Source organism: Bos javanicus, chromosome 24, assembly GCF_032452875.1.
Source record: "Bos javanicus breed banteng chromosome 24, ARS-OSU_banteng_1.0, whole genome shotgun sequence".
In the NCBI taxonomy this organism is placed as follows: Eukaryota; Metazoa; Chordata; class Mammalia; order Artiodactyla; family Bovidae; genus Bos; species Bos javanicus.
This window is the reverse complement of record NC_083891.1, coordinates 41808226-41826563: the sequence shown is the minus strand read 5'-3', so window position 1 is coordinate 41826563 and position 18338 is coordinate 41808226. Positions and strand designations below refer to the sequence as shown.

Below are 18338 nucleotides of genomic sequence, written 5' to 3'. Positions count from 1 at the left end.
TCTGTCCATCAGAGGGCAATGAGCCCATTTCACACCCATGAGATTTCACCAGTCATGTGCATGGATTCACGTATGAGGGCTCATGGGGGGGAAGATGAGTCTAAAGACAGAGGAGGGGCCGGTGGCAGAGAGGCTGGGACACAGCACCCAGGAGATGTGGATCTGCCCCCAGAGCAGGAGCAGAGGTTGCCAGCTGGGAGGCAGGTGGCAGCCCATGGTCCCAGGAACTGTGTCCATACCTCTCTTGGGCGACTCCTGGAAATGATGGGAGCCCAGGAGAATGGGATGACACTTCGGGTTCAGGTTGGGACTCCTGGCAGAGAGGAAGAATCAGACTTAGAAAGGAGAAGAACCTGTGCCTCTGGATTCACACTTGATACTGAAGAGTGTCCTTCTGAAAGTAGCCTCTGCCCCTCCTGACCGGCAACAAGCAGTGCTGGACCCGCTGTGATGCGGGGTCATTGTTTCACTGACCAGAGAGTATGCCCTACAGTCCATCACCACAGGTATCAGAAAGCTTCAGCCTGTCACAAGAAGGACTCCAGCCCTGCTCTATTTGTGGGAGATGAAGGATCCTACACATTAAGCTCAATGTATCACTCACTTTCCCACTGACACAGCACTTTCTGGACTAACTCCAGTAGAAGTAATCCCACTCATACTGAAGGGGGAAAAATAAAGAAACACAGCATGGAAAATATCCCAGTGCTGTAGATGGTGGAAACTGTTAACTCATCATTTCGCCTACGTATTTTTCTAAAACTGGTCGAAACACAGAAGCCATCGCACTTCAGAGATGGGTAACACCCAGCTAAGGCTCAGCTTACTACATCACTCTTTCCTTTTAGCTCCTCTCAAATTTTTCACTCATTAAAGCATCTTCCACTAACCACTGAATGAATTCCATATATGCAATGTCCCAGATTATCATTCTCGGTAAGATGAACATTGGCACAGATAAACAAAACTCGCAATACACTCAGCACCTAGGAAAGCTTGTGCTCATTAATATTAATATTCGTTCCGTGAGCAAACCAATCACCTAGATCGTACTTACAGCCCTGGATGTCCAAGACCCATGCACCATTCAGTACCTGAAAGCAGGTTCCTTCACACGATTTCTAAATTTTCCTGTATCTGATAGATTCAGAAATCAGTGCATTTTTTTAGTAGAACAATACAGAGTCCATAAACAGACCCAAATACATACAGGGACTTCATTTATGACAAAAAATAACATATCAGACAAGTGACTAATGATGAATTAATCAACAAACAGCATTAGAACAACTACCTAGACATTTGGAGTAAAGAAGAAAAAATGTGAATCCCAACCTGACTCTTTGTACCAAAATAAATTTCACATGATAAAAAAATATTTTTTTAATTAAAAAAATGTAAAACACTATGAATGAACAAAAGGAAAATTAAAATATAGGTTAAAATTTTACAATATTAGAATATGGAAGCACTTTCTAAGCAAGACATAAACACCAAAACTATAAAGGAAAATACTGATATATTTGACTAAACAAAGAGTTTAAAATATTAATACGATTTTTAATTCAGTAAAAAAAAAGTAAACTAGAGAGCAACAAATTGAAGAAAGGCTTGTGCAATACAAATGACAAAGGGTTTGGTTTCTTAATATACAAAGCATCTCAAAAGTCAGTAAGAAAAATAACCCAATAAAAATTAGGTAAATGATGTGAATGTGTAGGTAACAAGAAATAGAGCTAGTCAATAAACATAAAAAGATGCTCAAAGTCATCCATAATTAAAGAAATCAAATTAGAACAAGTTATCAACTTTTATCGATCATATCAGCAAAGATAAAAAGTTTTGATGATATTCAGTGTTGGTAAAGGTGCAGAAAATCATTCATAAACACTTACTGGGAATATTCTGGTTTTTAATTTTTTTTTTTTTTGGCTATGCCTCATAGCTTGTGAGGCCTTAGTTCCCTGATCATGGATTGAACCTGGGTTCCTGGCAATGGAAGCATAGAATCCTAGCCATTAGGCCTCCAGGGAATTCCCAGGAATATTCTACTCTTAGATCTGGACATTTACATAGGTCAGTTTAATTTGTCAAAATCCATTGTGCACTATAAGATCTATGAGCTTTTTTGCAAGAACCTTACACTTTAGTACAAAAATGTAAAGAATAAGTTACATCACCATGAGATATCACCTTACACCTGTTAGAATGGCCATTACCAAAAAGATAAGAGACAACAGGTTGTAGTGAAAATGTAGTGAAAAGAGAACCCTTGTGCTCTGTGGTGGGAATGTAAATTGGTCTAACACTATGGGAAATAATATTGAGGTTCCTCAAAAAATTAAAAATAGATTTAACATATGATCTAGTAATTCCATTTTTGGGCTTATATCTGAAGGAAATGAACACAGGATTTCAACGAAATATCTGTACCCCATGTTAACCACAACATTATTCACAAGAGCCCAGATATGGAAACAATCCAAACGCTCATCAACGAATGAATGGATAAAAAGGATGTAGTATAAACAGAAAAGAGAGTATTATTCAGCCTTGAGGAAGGAAGACATCCTCTCATCTGTGACCACATGGATGGACCTTGAACACATGATGCTATGTGAGATAAGTCAGAGAAAGACCAGTACTGGGTGCTACCACTTATATGTTAAATCTGAAAAAGTTAAACCTATAAGAAACAGACAATAAAATGGTGCTAACCAGGGGATGGGGCTTCAGCCGGGGGAAAGGGGTAAGACTGCTATTGTTAAGGGCACAAAGTTGTAACAAGTAGTGAATAAGCCATTGAGATTTAGGGCACAGTATGATGAATATAGACAAAAATTGTACTACAATTATGCAATGTGACAAATATGACTACATCAGCAATCGTATTATAACACATAAGTGTATACACACCTAACCTTAAACTCAGTGGTAAAGAATTTGCCTGCTAAGGCAGGAGACGCAGAAGACTCAGGTTCAATCCCTGGGTAAGGAAGATCCCCTGGAAGAGGAAATGGCAGCCCACTCTAGTATTCTTGCCTGGAAAATCCCCCAGAGCCTGGTGGGCTACAGTCCATGGGGTCGCAAAGGGTTGGACTCAACAGAGCGACTGAGCTTGCACCTTAAACTTATTCAGTGTTAACGTCAAATTAATTTTTTTTTTAATTAAAGAGTATTTTACAAATTGGGTCAAATTCATGAAAAGAATGAAGTTCTACAATATCACACAGTAAATCAAAAGCTATTACTTATCACCTATGCCTTGCCAGATCCCATGGCTAAGCAGATTAAATAAAACTTAATTGGAGATCCTCTTGTGCAAAGAATCTACTTAGACTCTCTTAAGCCTCAAGATTATCAGGGTGTAAAATGGTTTTTGGAAGCAGAGGTAAGAGAACTTTTCAACATGACACGCCAGGCCGGGTCAGAGGGGTTGTCTGTGCAAACCGCCAATATTTTACAAAGCGGGAATCTGGACCCCAGTAGCTATGTGGTCTCCCAGGGGAATCGAGCTAGGACGTGACAAAGCGAGAGCAAGCCACGTCTGCCGACCTGAGGGTGACCCAGAGTCCACTGTGCTCAGCTGGCAGGAGGCCCATCTAGCTGTGAAGACAGTTGAACTGTAGCCCTAGAAACTCCTAATGCCTACAGCTCCACCATCCAGCAGGTTGATCACAGTTTGCGAACCAACTCTTTCTGAAACAATTATAGCACTCAACACGTATCCCCTGAGGGAGTGAAGGAAAAAAAGGCCTGGAATCCAGGGCTTCCTGAAAACAAACTGGGAAAAGGGCAACGGATAAAGCTGAGCCCAAGGTCCCTCTGCACACACAGCCCTGTGACGTCCGGGATGCCTGGGACCTACCAAAGCTCATCTCATACCACAAAACACAGGCAGGGGCTGCCACACAGGGCTGACCAAAGACTGAATGGAACAACTCTGCATTCAGTCGTTTGCCGCTGCGAGGCGCTAAGTGAACCCAGGGTGGGCCGGCGTCACTGTCCCAAGCACGGTGTGTCCTGCATGTGTCCCGGCCTCCTTGCAGACACCGCTTCACGTCTTCACGGCTAATTCAGGCCGATCATCTCACCTCCCCAACCCTGGCCAGAACCCTGACACTGAGGCTATTTGCCTTTTCTTTCAGGGAGGATACTCACTCCATGGGGTCGCCCAGAGTCGGACCCAACTGAATAACTAGCACTTTCACTTTCTTATCCAGGGAAGTACTTCAAACGTGGTTCAATTTGATGAATTATTTTATTTCTTTCTTTTTGTGACCCCATGCTACATGCCAATCTGAACTAGTAATTTGTGACTGAGAAAGTCTGCAGCCCAGCAAAGGCTGTGTCGCTGGTTCCAGGGTCATGCAGAGCTGGTTGTAATCCTTGAAAGCTCACTTATTATTATTATTATCAGCTGGGAGTCTTTGTGCTGTTACCTGGCCCCGAGCTTCAGTTTCCTTTAATGCAAGATGTGGGTGAAATGCTCGTGCAGTCCAACAGACTGAAAAAGAGATGGAGTCTAATTCTCCCTTTGCTTCTGGGCTGGCCGTCTGACTCGATCAGTGAAATGTGACAGAAATGACATTCTGTGATCTATGAGCAAGGAGCCTGTTAGCATCCACCCAAAGCTCATGGAACAGAGACCGAGCAGGACCCTGTGGGGCCCTCGTGGGCACAAAAGCCTTTCTTTGTCCCCCGTTTCTTGTTTGTAGGAAAAAGGCTTCGGCCTCCTAGACCTTCCCCAAGTTCCAAAGGGCAGACTCAAGCAGTTTCTAATTGTGGAAGGGAGGAGATGCAGAAACAAAGGGAAAGCACCCAGGAAATCGTAGTGCAGCTTGGGCAGGGTCCTGGTTCCTCCTCAAGGGACGCACAGCAAGTATCTCTGCGCTCTTCTGCAGGAACTAAGGCCCTTAACCAGGCTGTTGTTGTTTTTCAGTTGCTCAGTTGTGTCCAACTCTTTGCGACCCCATGGACCACAACACGCCAGGCTTCGATGTCCTTCTATCTTTCCCAGCATCAGGGTCTTTTCCAATGAGTTGGCTCTTCGCATCAGGTGGCCAAAGCATTGCCAGAGAATGTTCAAACTACTGCTCACTTCACATGCTAGCAAGGTCATGCTCAAAATCCTGTCACCCAGGTGGAGGATTCTAACTTCAGGCTGAGCACAAGATTCCTGGAACACAACCTGCTTCCTGCCCTTACCCCAGATTTTCCTATAAAACTCTTCCCCCCAGACCACTGAGGAGTTGAGACTTTCTGAGCGTGAGCTGTTCGTTCCCCTTGCTCATTCTGCAATACCCTTCTCTGCTGCAAACTCTGACGTTTCAGTTCGTTTGGACTCACTATATGTCATGTATGAAAACTTGAGTTCACAAGACAACTCCTGCTCTGGAGACGGCCAGCCACCGTGGAGGCAGTCTGACTGCCCCGAGACTCCACACTGTGAGGAAGCCCACGTGACGGCGTGCAGAAGCCACGTGAAGACAGATGTCTGGTCACCCCGCGGGTGCAGCCAGCCCAGCCCAAGCCACTACAGCTTCAGTTCCAGCCCCGGCCACCATCTGAGCAAGGACTGCCCGTCTGAGCCCAGTCAGCCCCCAGAGCAGTCAGTGAGGAGGAACAATAAATTGTTGTTTTAAGCACTAAGTTTGGGGCGGTCTGTCACAAAGCAACGGAAAGCCAAAACACTCAGCACAGTGTCTGGCATGAGTTACCCTTGGTACATGTCAGCTGTCCTGGTTACAGAAATACTCATAAACTAGAGTAATTTCAAGACATCCCTCTTCATCCAAGGCATTCTGAAGTGCTTTCTTTTTTCTTTTCTTTTTTTTTTTAATTTTTAAATTTATTTTGAATTGGAGGACAATTGCTTTACAATGTTGTGTTCATTTCTGCCATACAACATGAGTCAGCCACAGGTTTACACGTGTCCCCTCCCTCTTGAACCTCCCTCCTACCTCCCACCCCATCCCACCCTTCTAGGTTGTCACAGAGCACCAGGCTGAGCTCCCTGTGTTATACAACAACTTCCCGTTAGCTAGCTATTTTACACAGGGTAATGTGTTTATTTCAACGCTACTCTCTCAAAGCACTTTCTTGCCTGAGAAAGAACAGAGTAAGTTTTGGCTTCAATTCCAGGCCTGTGTTCAATCTTCCTCAAATGTTACTGATGTCGCTGTTGTGATCAGGGCTGAGGGCAACTGAAAATTATTATGGTGCTTGTAAGTTTATAATTACTGTTTTTCTTCTATCCATGGATAATTTTAATAAGGAAGAAGTCAAGGACATACAGAGAAGACACCAGCAGAGCATCTGTAACTACACTGCTCACAAGCAAGACTAAGGGTGTGCACGTGGTTAGTTGTGACACAATAATTATCATTAACAAACTGGAAGCACAGAGCTGACGGGAGTAAAATGCACAATCATGCAATTCACATCAATAGCAGCAACATGTTCAAATAATAAATTATAACTTTAGCAAGAGTTTCAAAAATCTTTCTACTCTTATTGAAAAAAGATTCTACTAGTTATCTTACCAAGATTAACCTAACCTGAGATGGAGATCTAGAAATAATACACTCCATCTTTTTAAAGCGATGTCTTTCTTTAAAAAAATATTCTCTGGGCTGTGCTTCTGGGGCCCTTTTAAGGCCCTACAAGCTCCACTCCCTTACCTGGCAATTGAGCGTCATGTGACATGACGTCATGTGACACCCCAGGGGTTACCTGGTGCTGTTACTTCACCTCCCCCTTCCAGTTCTATCAGCCCAAGGACCCTGTTGGGCTGGAAACCCAGGGACAGAGCTTCCCTCAGCACCCCAGCTCTGTGGCAAGTCCTCATACCTGCCTACACGCACACACCCGTAAGGGTCTCTTTTCATCCCCACAGCACTCTTCCCATTAGTGAAATCCCCGTTTACTTTTACAGATCCCTTTTTAAAAACTAAAACAAGAAGCCTCATGAAATGCCTGTGTTACTCCCCACAGGGTGAGCTGGCTGGGTTTCTGGTCTATACTGGCAGCGGAAGGAAAGTTCCCTCGCTGGGACTCAGCACACCACCCTGCTCAGAGGGTTGGAAAGCAGAGTCAGAAACATTTTCCTCTAAGAGCCCAGCCCTGGTGTCTCTTTAAAGGACAGACTGAGATTCACCCAAGAGAAGAGAATAAGGAAACACAACAATGGAAGCCTGTGGGGCTGAAAAGCACAGAGAAAACCAGGGGGCAGGACAGTGGGCTGGATGCTGATCATAAAATGAAGGTGTCATCTGAACATAAAAGACAGGGAGAGAAGAACCACCAGGAGGTGTCCGTGAGATGAAGGAGGGCAGGCAGGATGCTGTCTTCACAGCCCCGGGATTTCCATCGCACCAGAGGCAACAAGACCCGGGCGAGGCAGTACAGTTCCATGTCCTAATAAAGAGACAAGGTTGAAGGCGTCATCCTGGTGAGGACCCCGTCTCTGCCATCTCACCCCTAATCCCTCCCCAACCTCATCATCAGATTCAAAATTCAATGAAGACGAACTCAGACAATAAAAAAAAAAAAGTAGCTTTTCAGAAGTTTGTTATGAAAAAGTTTAGAAAGTATCTTAGCTCCTAAAATGAAAGGGGTCTGTGAAGTATTAAGCTTTGATGCTATGAGATGTTCTTCAAAAACACACAAAGAAAGACTTTCTTAATTAAGCTCGCTATAAATGTAAATGCCCTGGCCAATTATTTGATAAGAAAGGGAGGGAGGAGAACAAGAAAGGCTTTGCTCTCTTCTCTTGCCAGCAGAGGGCAAATGTTATGTGACACTGTGTGTGTGTGTGTGTGTGTGTGTGTGTGTGTGTGTGCGCGCGTGCGTGCGCGCGTGCAAGCCTAGGTCTGCATCCTCTTACTCCCTCACTCATACTTCTTTCCTTTTATCTTCTCCTCCCCATCCCCTCCCCTACCCTTCTTTCTCCTCCCCTTCCAGGGCTGGCTGGTGAAGAGGCACTTTTCAGGACCAGGCATCTCATCTGCATGTCCTCATTAGACTACCGACTCCATGAGAGCAGAAAGGAAGTTATTCTGGAAAACTCAGGTGTCTGTTTCTTCTAGAAAAACACAGACTGTTGATACAAAGGGATCCAGCTCCCCAGATCTTGCTCAAAGGAAAGAAAGTAGGAGGGACGTGACCTCCCCTGGATTCTACCAGCCCGAGTCATCCAGATGCCTCCATGGAGACTGAAAGTGGCCCAGGCTGCATTCTGGGTTAGAGCTGGAGTAAGCAGAAGGCGCAGTAGTGACCTCCAGAGAACGGGAGAAGGCTGGGCCTCAGAAGCAAGGAAACTGATCAGAAAAGACTCCTGGAGGTTCTGCGGGGAAAAGCTCTCCAGGGGCCCCTGATGTTAAATCCCACTTTTCTGTATTTCTGCCAACAAACTCCTCAGGACACCCGCGACTCTCAGCAGCTTTAGCACTCAAGTGGGGAAAATAAATCATCTGGTCTGTTAAGAGGTGGTCATTGCTCATGGAAAAAGACCGGGCCCGGAGCCCCGAGAGGAGAACGGGGTGGGTGGGCGGGTGAGCTCGGCTTCTCACTCACCCCCAGTAGGTTTCAGTCTACACCTTCAGTCCCTGCTAGAGCGCCAGACCCACAAGGGCAAGGCCCTTTGTTCTGTTCAGACACACCACTGCACAGTCAGAGAAACCAGGAGTGTTCACTGAGTGAGAGCCATAGAGCTAAAAGAGAAAGATGTTCCCCACATTATAGAGAAAAAAATAAGACCATTCAACACCACCTACACAGTCTTCCCATCTGAACCCAGAAGAAGCAACGAGGAAACAAAACAGAAACATTGAGATCCCAGGGCTTTGTACATGACCATTGGCCTGGATGCTTCAGAGGTGCCAATGTCATGGTGGTAAAAAAAGAGAGGGACTGTCTCAGATGAAAGAGCTGAGAACCAAATGTAACACGCAATCCCTGACTATACAGTCCATGGGGTCTCAAAGGGTCGGACACAACTGAGCAACTTTCGTGGTTGTGCTGTCCACCTGCCGCCACCCTCAGCTCCCGGCACGAGAGAAGCTGTTGATAATCAGTGGATAACTGAGGGAAGGAAAATGAGTAAAAGTCGCTCAGTTGTGTCTGACTCTCTGAGACCCCATGGACAATATAGTCCATGGAATTCTCCAGGCCAGAATACTGGAGTAGGTAGCTGTTCCTTTCTCCAGGGGATCTTCCCAACCCAGGGATCAAACCCAGGTCTCTGGCACTGTAGACGGATTCTTAACCAGCTGAGCCACCAGGGAAGCCCGAGGGAAGGAAAGCCTATTCCAATTTCTAATACATGTGACAAATTATACAAACTCAGACAAAAGGAAGTAGAGTAAGTTAGACATTAGTCTAACCTGTTGGACACAAGTGAACTTGAAGACCTTTTCTAACGCCTGAGCTCAAATCTCCTCACGTCCTGGTGCCTTAACGTGTAGGTTTCCCTGGCGGCTCAGATGGTAAAGAATCTGCCGGTAATGCCGGAGACCCGGGTTTGATCCCTGGTCTGGAAGATCCCCTGAAGAAGGGAATGGCAACCCACTCCAGTATTCTTGCCTGGAGAATTCCATGGACAGAGGAGCCTGTCAGGCTACAGTCCATGGGGTTCGCAAAGAGTCAGACATGACTGAACAGCTTAGCACCAGCGCCACCAACAGAACCTCAGACTTAGACAACGCTGATGGTTGCCTGGGAGGCTCCTCCCCATGCTATGCATGTGTTCTTTCCGAGAGGACCCCACACGTTCACATCACCTTACAGAATACTGTCAGTAAGGGGTGCTCACCCTGACCCAGAGCAGCCAGGCCAGGGTCCACAGGTCAGGCTGATCTGCTTCTTGTGAGCAGCCTCGTAGGTCCTGGTGCCCCCGGGGACCCCTCAGCCCTCTCTGGTGAAGTCCTCACCGCCCAGATGTCACAGCGAATCCCAGGGACTTGCCTGCTCTTTGAACAGAGGCCAGAGGAGAGGCCTAACCAGGCCCCTGATGCCTGTGGAAGAAGTGGCAGAAATCTCTAAACTGTCGTCAAGACAACCAAAATCCAGATATAAATCTCTTTGGGATTCCATTCGGAAGCAGTTTTTAAGTGCACACACCCAGAGGAAATAATAAAAGAAAAGAAAGCGCCTCTCCCCCTCCCCTGGCCCTACCCCTCCTTCCCCTTCTCTCTCTCTCCCTCCTCCTGCTTTTTGCCACGTGGTGATGTGTGTTAAAAACGCAAACTGGGACGCTTTCCACTTTTGGGGTTGGAACAGCTGCTGCCTCAATATTGTTTTTGTTACTTTTTTTTTTAAAACATACTTTGCTGTTTTTAATGGAGTTGTTTTTTAGCTATGTGTTTCATAATACTAACTGAGATTCACAAAGCGGGAAGATTGGCACTTTAATTGGCAAGAGTGAGATTCATGGGTCCTAAGAGTCCAACTCGGACAGTCTGCTGCCCAACTCGATCCCAAGGCATCCGGGGTAATCCCAGGGAAGGGCACTCACGAAGGCATGGGAGAAATATGTATGACCAAGTCCTCCCATGGAAACAACAAGAGCCAAGAATTTGTAACAGGTAGCCTAAATAAACCCCACGCTCTCGGTCCTTCATTTTTCCACGAGCACAAAGCATCTGGGGAATGCTCCACAGATGGCTGTGGTTCCACATGGGAGCACGCACTGAGAGAAGTGAGATCAGGGTTCTGAACCCCAGGGCCTAACAGCAGGGCTTTGAAAAGCACAGGTGCATGCCACCTGGCACACCCTGCTGCCACCTGCTGCAAGTTACCCTCGGGTCAGGAATCTTCATCCACATGGGGACCTTTAGCTCAGAGGGGGGTACGCCTGCACCACCCGAGCTGAGCACAACCACGGCCTTAAATGGGAAGCAGGTCTCCCAGTGATCACCGAGTGCCAGGGATGATCACCAGGCACTAAAGGACCAGCGCCTCAGCCTCTCGGGTGAGCCAGCAAGGCTAAACGGTCCCACTCCCATCACCTGCTCAACTGGGCTGACAGACAGTGATGCTGGCAGCGGGCGTGGCTGCAAGGGCCTGAGATTTCAGGAAGGTGTGGAAGTGGCTGAAATAGGAAGCTGAGTGTTGACTATATGCAACACTTCATCCACAAAAGACAGGCCTCCCATACAAAGAACAGAGGAACCAGGGCTCCTGTTAAAATTCTGAGAGGACTGTGAGCTTGGCACCGAATCTCTTTTCCAGGGGCGGATCCACAGGATTCTCTCTCCTGTGGATCTGCCAAGAGAGCAAACCAGCAGTTAGATTGGCTTTGGCCACACCCAGTGCGATCTCAGGGCTTCCCTAGTGGCTCAGTGATAAAAGAATCTGCCTACAATTCAGGAGACTTGGGTTCAATCCCTGGGTAGGGGAAGATCCCCTGGAGGAGGAAATGGCAACCCACTCCAGTATTCTTGCCTACACAATCCCATGGACAGAGAAGCCTGGTGGGCTACAGTCCATGGGGTCACAAAAGAGCCAGACATGACTTAGCGACTAAACCACCATCACCAACAGTGCTATCTCACCCAGAGCATCGCCCTGCTTCAGGAGCAGCTGAGAACCTAGCTATCACACACACAGGATGGGACCAGCCAAACCGGGGGACTTAAGACACATTATTTGGTGTGATATTAAGAGCGATGGCCCTTTCCGAGATTTCAAAGAAATGGCTTCTGATCTGAACAAGAACAAAACCTAGAGCCCCTCAAAAAAAGAAGACCACAGATACAGGGTGATGGGATTGAAACTTCAAAGTCTTCATCTGCTCAGATTTATCTTCCTGAACTGCTGTGGGGCTGTTCTTTTCTTTCAAGCCCAGCCTCCTACCTCTGGGACTCTGCAAAGGACCAGCACACAAGGAGAGGCATTGTCTCCAGGAAGTCACTGAACAAGTGCATTCCATCCTTAGAGATAAGGCAAAAAGAAGTGCAAGGGCTTCCCCCAGCTTTCTCATCTCCCAGCCTTGCTAATTATCATCCTGGAGTCACAGGGTAGCAAGAAATGGCACTGTGTATCTTAGGAGATCGTCTGCTCTAGTCCTCTGCCTTAAACAGGAAGATGTTATTACGTCCATTTCACAGACACCGTGATCAAGATACTTTTCCAGAACTGCACAGCCAGTGAGCAGGACAGCATAAGAACCCAGGCTTGCTGCTTTGGATCAGAGCTCTTCTACCTGATTGTAGAAGGAAACAGACTTATCTATAAGCAGAAAAATTGAACATAATTCATGTGCTGGGACAAGCATATCATTTCTGACTTTATTTATTCACAAGGCCAATCTTGACACACATAACACACGTCAAAGTTGCCTCTTGCTTCCCGGGGACCCGACCTTCTGAGTCTTTGAAGCGCTTTCTGGAGGCTGAAATGACTCCTCAGGAGGAAAACACGCGATTCCTGGAATTTGTATCTGGCTTATGTTAGAGAGCCTGGCGGTGACACCTACCCCTGCAACTGTGACAAAGGTCAACAGAGGGAGGCCAGGACAGCATCCACCAGATCCAGGCCATGGCCCAACATGGGGGCAGGCACAGAGGAGGGAGGGCCTCTGCCTGACGCCCCTGGATGAATCAGGAGACCAAGGCCAACCGGACAACCTAGTGTAAACAGGGCTTTAGCAAAGGACAGTGAGGCCAGACCTCCCCAGGTTCCAGGAGGGCCTCCAGGGAGTCCAGACAGCCCCTTGTTGTTGCTGTTCAGTCGTGTCCCACTCTTTGTGACCCATGGACTGCGGTACGCCAGGCTTCCCTGTCCTTCACCATCTGGAATTTGCTCAAACTCATATCCATTGAGTCAGTGATGCCATCCAACCATCTCATCCTCTGTTGCCCCCTTCTCCTCCTGCCCTTAATCTTTCCCAGCCTCAGGGTGTGGGGCAATCCGGCCCTAAGCTAGAACCATTCCTTCTTTATCTGCTTCTGCACAACCCTCTTGACAGACCAGTTAGCACTGCTTTTATATAAACAGAACCGGTCCAACCTTTGCTGCTTTTTTCGGAAACTGTTTTCTTGGGAGACCAGAACTGCCAAGGGCTGAACACTAACCGTCTGTGCCAAAAGCTGCTAAAACCAGGGCTGAAAACCAGCTCTTCCCAAAGAAGCAATTCCGGAATGTGGTGTGGGTACCCAAGAGCGAGCGATCCAAAACGCCAGCTGAATTCCCTAAGCACTCCCCGGGGGCAGGTCCGCACCACTGGGGAGTTTGTGTCTGTCTTTGTTTCCGGCTTCTTCCACGTTTCTTTGGGTTCAGAAGGACCCACTTCGGGAGGGGAAGTGGGGACAGGGGAGGACTCTGTCGTCCTGCCCTGATCCGCAGCACGAAAAGTTTTCTACGGTGCGTTCTCCCTCTACGTTCCCGCCAGGTCGTCCCCTCGCGCATTTTTTCACCCCGAGTTGAGCTCTGTTTTCTTTTTTAAAAAAGTAAATAAACTAATTGCCCCCAGGAGGCAAAAGGATTCCGCGCCTTGGCTGAGTAACTTAAAGTTTCCGCCGGAAGGAAATTATTAAAGGCGAAGGAGAAAGCCCACGGAGGCGGGGTCCTGGCCTGGTGTCACCGCGCAGGGGTCCCCGGCCCGGCGCGGCCCGAGAGGACGAGGGCTCCGGGAACGCGGCGCGGCGAGGGGACGAGCCAGGAAGCACCCAAGAGAGGCTCGGACGGGACCGGCGGGGCCGGGACAGAGAGCGGGCCGGCCAGGGGGGTGCGCGCAGGGGACACGGGGGGCGCACAGACGTCGGGGCCGGGGGGCTGGTTAGGGGGCGGGGCGGGGAAGTTGAAGAAAAGGGGGCGCGGGGAAGCGGGGACGAGGAGGGCGCAGGGAGGAGGGTGACTAAGAGAGCGCTGAGAGTGGGGGGGGGGGGCGCGCGGCCCCAGGGGCGCAGGACTCACCCCGAGAAGACACACTTTGAGCTCTCGGATGGCCATCATGAGCTCGGGGCCGGGCCAGGCAGGGGCTCCGCATCCTCCGGGGCCGCCACGCTCCGCGCCCCGCCAGCCGGCTCCTGCGGTCCCCGCCTCCCCTTGCGCCGCCCGCGGGCGGATCCACGGCAGCTGCTATTTCTGGGCCTCTGGCCGCGCCGAGGGTCACGTGGCCGCCGCCGGCTCCTCCCGGGGGTGCGGGGAACCTCGCCGGCCGGCTCCCAGGACCGCCCCTGACGGCGTCAGCCCCGGGGCCCCCGCCCGCGTGCCACTGGCGTCTGGCACCGGGCCTCCTCCTTCCGGCCAGCCCGGCCTCGGACCCGGCTCAGCAGAGCTCACCCTACCCCCGGCCTCCCGCTCCCAGGCCACGGGGTGAAGGCAGGACCGGTCCGGCCCGCGGAGGCGGGGGCCCACGACTGGACACTGCATCCCCCTCGGTAAAGGGGATGTTGTCCACCCGGGATCTGCTGGGAGCACTTTGAAGCCTAAGCGCACTGGACAGAGGCAGTCGGACGGAAGGAGGGTCTGATCATGCAGCCCGCCTCTCCCGCTGTTCCTCGTGCGGTGGGGAGGGTGCTTCAGTGCACACCCAGGTCGCTTGCCAGTCTCAGCCCCACGTTCGCTTTTCCATATGTCATCGGAAGTGATTCTAGAGGCAAAGGCCTATTCCTACCCCCAAAGCAGGCTGGTCCGCGTCTGAAAGGGGAAGCGCATTGTAGGCAGGAAGCTGCTATGCAGGGTACAGAAAATGCTGCGGCCTGGGGTCAGACCCCCGGCCTCAGAGCCCCGGCTAGAAACAGGCGGCTCGGTGGACTTTTTGCATCCTTCGGAGGCGGGCTTGGGGGTCTGCGGGCTTGTCTCCACGGTGGAGCGCACTCCTCATCCACTACAGAAATGTCAGCCTTTTAGACATTGGTACTTGAGTTAGGTGTGGCATTTCAGATTGGAAACAACTTTCTTTAAACTTTATCCCCTAACCAAACTCTCAGGCCTCTGTCCTGACCTTGCAGTTCTCCAGTGAACCACCGCCCCACCTTGATTATCTGGGTTTTGCTCCTATTGATGCCACGTTGAAGCTACCCACCACCCAGGTGACCCCATGCTGTGGGAACGTCCAATCACGACCTCCAGAGAGAAATTCTAAAAGGCCAGAGTCAAAATAGTGCCCTTCTCTCAAATAAAAGCCCTGACCGTTGGCAGTGAATCCTCCAGGGCAGTAGCTTCCCCTGGCTTGGGCAGGCTTGGAGGATCACCCATTCACATAAATCAGGACTAAATTGTTTAAAAAGTAGCCATGGATGAAATATAGGTCTTATTCAGCATGGAGATTATTGTATCGATACCTGTCCTTGGTTTAGTATCTAAAGCAAGGACAGGATGAAAAGAGGCCTGCCCAGAGTTTCCCAACACTGGGCACTGGGCACTGGGCCTCCTGTCTTCAGATCCCTGAGCAGAGGACAAGTGCCACACAGCCGCAGAGCGACCATGGTCAAGCAGCTCTGGCAAGGCCACCTCACATCCCTGGCAGAACAACTTGAATCTCCATGTCCTACTGCTTCCCTTTGGCCTTGCTTCTCACTTCCCCAAAGTCAACCAACCCAGTTCTCACTTCCTGAAAGTTAGCTAAACCAGGGTGGGAGGCGTTTCCATTAACACTGCAATAGGTCCCTAAGGGCAGGACCACCCCAGACAAGTGGGCTGGCAGCATTTCTCATCCGATGCCCTGTTTTTCTTTCATTCCTCCCATTCCTCTCGCTTCTGCGCTGGCCTCCGTGTCTGCCATGCTTGTGTGGTTTCTTAGTTCCCCCCTAGCAGTTTCTGATCCGGGCTTTCCCCCTGAGAATCACCCATCTGTTTTATTCTCCCCACACTCACCCCATTAAAATCTCCTCACTCATGTCTCATTCTGACCAGGCGAGCTCTTCACAAAGTGCCAACACTTTGTGGACCACCATCATGGATTTATACCCTCTCCTGGGCCAAGTCATCCTTGGGGGCTTAAGAACTGGCCTCGAGGAAACCCTGGTCCCAGGGATCACCCCAAAGTGATGCACCAGGCTCTCCCAGGCAGGAGAGACAGTGGCTGCTCCCAGACACATTTGGGGAGTGTCTGTCCAGGGTAGGTCTCCACTTGTTAAAGGTATAATGTTCCCTAGGAATGTGTTTATCATACTCTAGGATGACGGTCAGAAGGGCCCAGCCTGACTCCTCTGGAATTCTCTGCAAATGCGAAGAGGTTCTGATGTAACTTAAGCAGAGATAAAAATCCAATGGTATGTAACTGAGGGCTTATCAAATTTTTAAAAGATGGAATAGGCAAAAGTTTCCTGTGAAATCTTTGTAAACCAAAAGGTCATTGGGCTAATTTGAATTTATGCTTTTCACTGCTGTGAAGTCCTCGGTGGCACTTACAAGATGCAATTTAACTCTTAAGCGTATCTTGTGATAATGCTGCGCCAAAACCAGCCTCTTCTCTGCCTGCTGGCAGAACCCATTAACCTCCAGAGATGTGCTCAGCAGCCACCTCCCAGAGAGGTCTCTGCCTGGGCTTGCACGTGCTCTACTCACGGCTCTCTAGCATTGACTCAGCAGCTCACTTGCCCTCCTGTCCCCCGTGAGGGTCCTGCCCAGTGTCCTTGGAGCCAGTAGAACTGAAGCCAGGTTCAGTTCAGAAGCAAAGGAAAGCTTGACTCTTCAATCAAAACATGGAGAGATGGGAGGTCATGCTCCAGAACACCCGCTCTGCCAACAGCAGGGCTGGGCTGCTTTGGGGGAAGGGGGCGGGGTTCTCTCAGGCATCCCACAGCTGCTGCCCTTGCTCCAGATGGCAGTGCTGGATGCAGCATCTTTGCACAGGGCCCGCCATGGCAACTCAGAGTTGGGGGCGGAGCTTCTGCACAGGTCCCTGAGCTGAGGGGTCGTCACCACCATTTTGTGCCAGGAACCCCAGTCTGAGGTGTCCAGCTCCAGGCTTCTGCACACAGTGCCCTGGGAGCCAGGGAACTAGACTCAGCACAGAAACAAGGTCAGGCTTTATTTCATCACTTAGATTCTATTTTTATTTCCTGGTTATTGTTAATGGACTTTGCTGGTGACAAACATAATTAGCTACTAAATCCCTTTTACAACTGGTCAGGGTCTAAACTTATAATGGAATTATCTATCTATATGAGAGGTACCTATAGATGAAGCTGGGGTCACCTCTGTGTCACCAGGGTGTGAAAATGACTAGATTGGGGGCAGGGGAAATGGGGCTATGCCACAGAAAAGAAAGGTGATTAGAAATTAATCTTTTCACCTCAGTCTATGTAGGACTTTTCCCTGCAGAGTCTCTGGCTTTCATGTAATTCAAATGAGACTCCTGTTTGGTGAGTCTGGAGATCTGGGAGACCCCAGGACTGATGTGTCCACATAACAGGAAGGCTGACCTGAATACTCACCCTGGACCTCACCTCAGAAGGTTCTGGGTGGGGATTTCTTCTAAAAGAAATGAGTAATTCACCAACAAATATTATTTAGTAAAAGTTTATCAAGGGACAGGAAAAATTGCCCCATTCTTTTTTTTAATCTAGTTAATAACAGTCATAAAACTGACCGTGTTGCTTGATCCAGCAAATCCTCTTTCAGACAATAACGTAGAAAAACACGCAGAAAAGTGAGCAAGTAGAAGCCTGGCTGTGCACAAGCAGACATGCACACAAAAAAACAGATACATTTGAAAAACAAAAAGACATCTCTGCTGAGATAGAAGAGGACAGCTGCATACATCATGATGTTAAAGGGGTGAAACAACTGAAATCTCTTTACATTTGGGAATGATTAAGCAAACGGATATCTTTACTTGGTTATCTTTAACAGTGTGCAGTGGTATATATCACTTAGGCAATACATAAAATGTATATGTGAGGTAGATTTAGAAAGAGAGCTGCAGTAAATAAGTTTCCATGAGTATAAGATGATGCAAGAATTGGCTCTGCGTGTTAAACAGTTAAGTCACGCCAGGTTGTTGCAACTCACACTAAGGAGCATGACTGGTGGATTGTGTGGTACTGCTACTGCATGGAGAAGGCAAGGGCACCCCACTCCAGTACTCTTGCCTGGAAAATCCCATGGATGGAAGAGCCTGGTGGGCTGCAGTCCATGGGGTCGCTAGAGTCAGACACGACTGAGCGACTTCACTTTCACTTTTCACTTCCATGCACTGAAGAAGGAAATAACAACCCACTCCAGTGTTCTTGCCTGGAGAATCCCAGGGACGGGGAAGCCTGGTGGGCTGCCGTCTATGGGGTCACACAGAGTCGGACACGACTGAAGCGACTTAGCAGCAGCAGCTACTGCATACCTGTCAGCATAGCCAAAATCCCGGACAGTGACAATACCGAATGCTGACA

General features: G+C 48.9%; 1 protein-coding gene across 1 annotated transcript in view; it reads right to left on the bottom strand.

Moving 5' to 3' along the window:
- RAB31 (RAB31, member RAS oncogene family) overlaps positions 1-14078 on the bottom strand; it is an 82026-nt gene extending 67948 nt beyond the window's left edge. The window contains exon 1 of the mRNA XM_061399942.1: positions 13918-14078. Within this exon, the coding sequence (XP_061255926.1) occupies positions 13918-13956 (39 nt within the window). The 5' untranslated portion in view covers positions 13957-14078. The remainder of the gene's footprint in view (positions 1-13917) is intronic.
- Between the last annotated feature and the right edge of the window lie 4260 nt (positions 14079-18338).